This window comes from Acanthisitta chloris, unplaced genomic scaffold (assembly GCF_000695815.1).
Source record: "Acanthisitta chloris isolate BGI_N310 unplaced genomic scaffold, ASM69581v1 scaffold13772, whole genome shotgun sequence".
Classification (NCBI taxonomy): domain Eukaryota; kingdom Metazoa; phylum Chordata; class Aves; order Passeriformes; family Acanthisittidae; genus Acanthisitta; species Acanthisitta chloris.
The window spans coordinates 1-968 of record NW_008659961.1 but is presented as its reverse complement, the minus strand read 5'-3'; the positions used below and the strand labels follow the sequence as shown (position 1 = coordinate 968).

The 968-nt window shown below is 60.4% G+C and overlaps 1 protein-coding gene across 1 annotated transcript; it reads right to left on the bottom strand.

The window, feature by feature from the left end:
• Positions 1 to 94: 94 nt before the first annotated feature.
• On the bottom strand, positions 95 to 880 carry LOC103797409 (zinc finger protein 135-like; the record flags this gene model as incomplete). The annotated part of the gene is made up of 2 exons (XM_009069627.1): positions 95 to 186; positions 286 to 880. Coding segments are annotated over 2 exons (687 nt in total), but the record flags the coding sequence as incomplete, so codon positions are not given.
• Between the last annotated feature and the right edge of the window lie 88 nt (positions 881 to 968).

Sequence of the window (968 nt, the reverse complement as noted above, 5' to 3'; positions counted from 1 at the left end):
TCTTCCCACAGTCCAGGCAGGACAAGGGTTGGAGGTCTTGGTGGTCATCCTTGGCTTGATGGGCTTTGTCATGGCAATGTTGGTGTTGGCCAACTTGGTCCTCTCCATGTCTACGTTGATGCTCGTTGAGCGCCGAGCTCCGCGTGAAGCTCTTCCCACAGTCAAGACAAGACAAGGCTTGGAGCTCTTTGCCCTGATGATCTTCCCCATGGGGGTGTTGGCCAACATGGTGGTCTTCCCCATGGGCTTGGCCAACCCGTTGGTCTTCCCCATGGAGCTGTTGGCCGAACTGTTGTTCCCCGTGCCGACGTTGATGCTCGTTGAGCGCCGAGCTCCGCGTGAAGCTCTTCCCACAGTCCAGACAGGACAAGGCTTGGAGCTCCTTGACCTGGTGGTCTTTGTCATGGAGGTGTTGGTGTTGGCCAACTTGGTTCTCCCCATGGAGCTGTTGGCCAACCTGGTGCTCCCCGTGCCGACGTTGATGCTCGTTGAGCGCCGAGCTCCGCGTGAAGCTCTTCCCACAGTCCAGACAGGACAAAGGTTGGAGCTCTTTGCCCTGATGGTCATCCCCATGGGGGTGTTGGCCAACCTGGTGGTCTCCCCCATGGGCTTGGCCAACTTGGTCTTCCCCGTGCCGACGCCGATGCTCGTTGAGCGTCGAGCTCCGCGTGAAGCTCTTCCCACAGTCCAGACAGGACAAAGGTTGGAGCTCTTTGCCCTGATGGTCATCCCCATGGGGGTGTTGGCCAACCTGGTGGTCTCCCCCATGGGCTTGGCCAACTTGGTCTTCCCCGTGCCGACGCCGATGCTCGTTGAGCGTCGAGCTCCGCGTGAAGCTCTTCCCGCAGTCCAGGCAGGACAAGGCTTGGAGCTCCTTGACCTGGGGGTCTCCCCCATGGGGCTGTTGGCCAACTTGTTCTCCCCCATGGCCTTGGCCAGGCCGATGCTCTCCCCCATGGCCTTGGCCG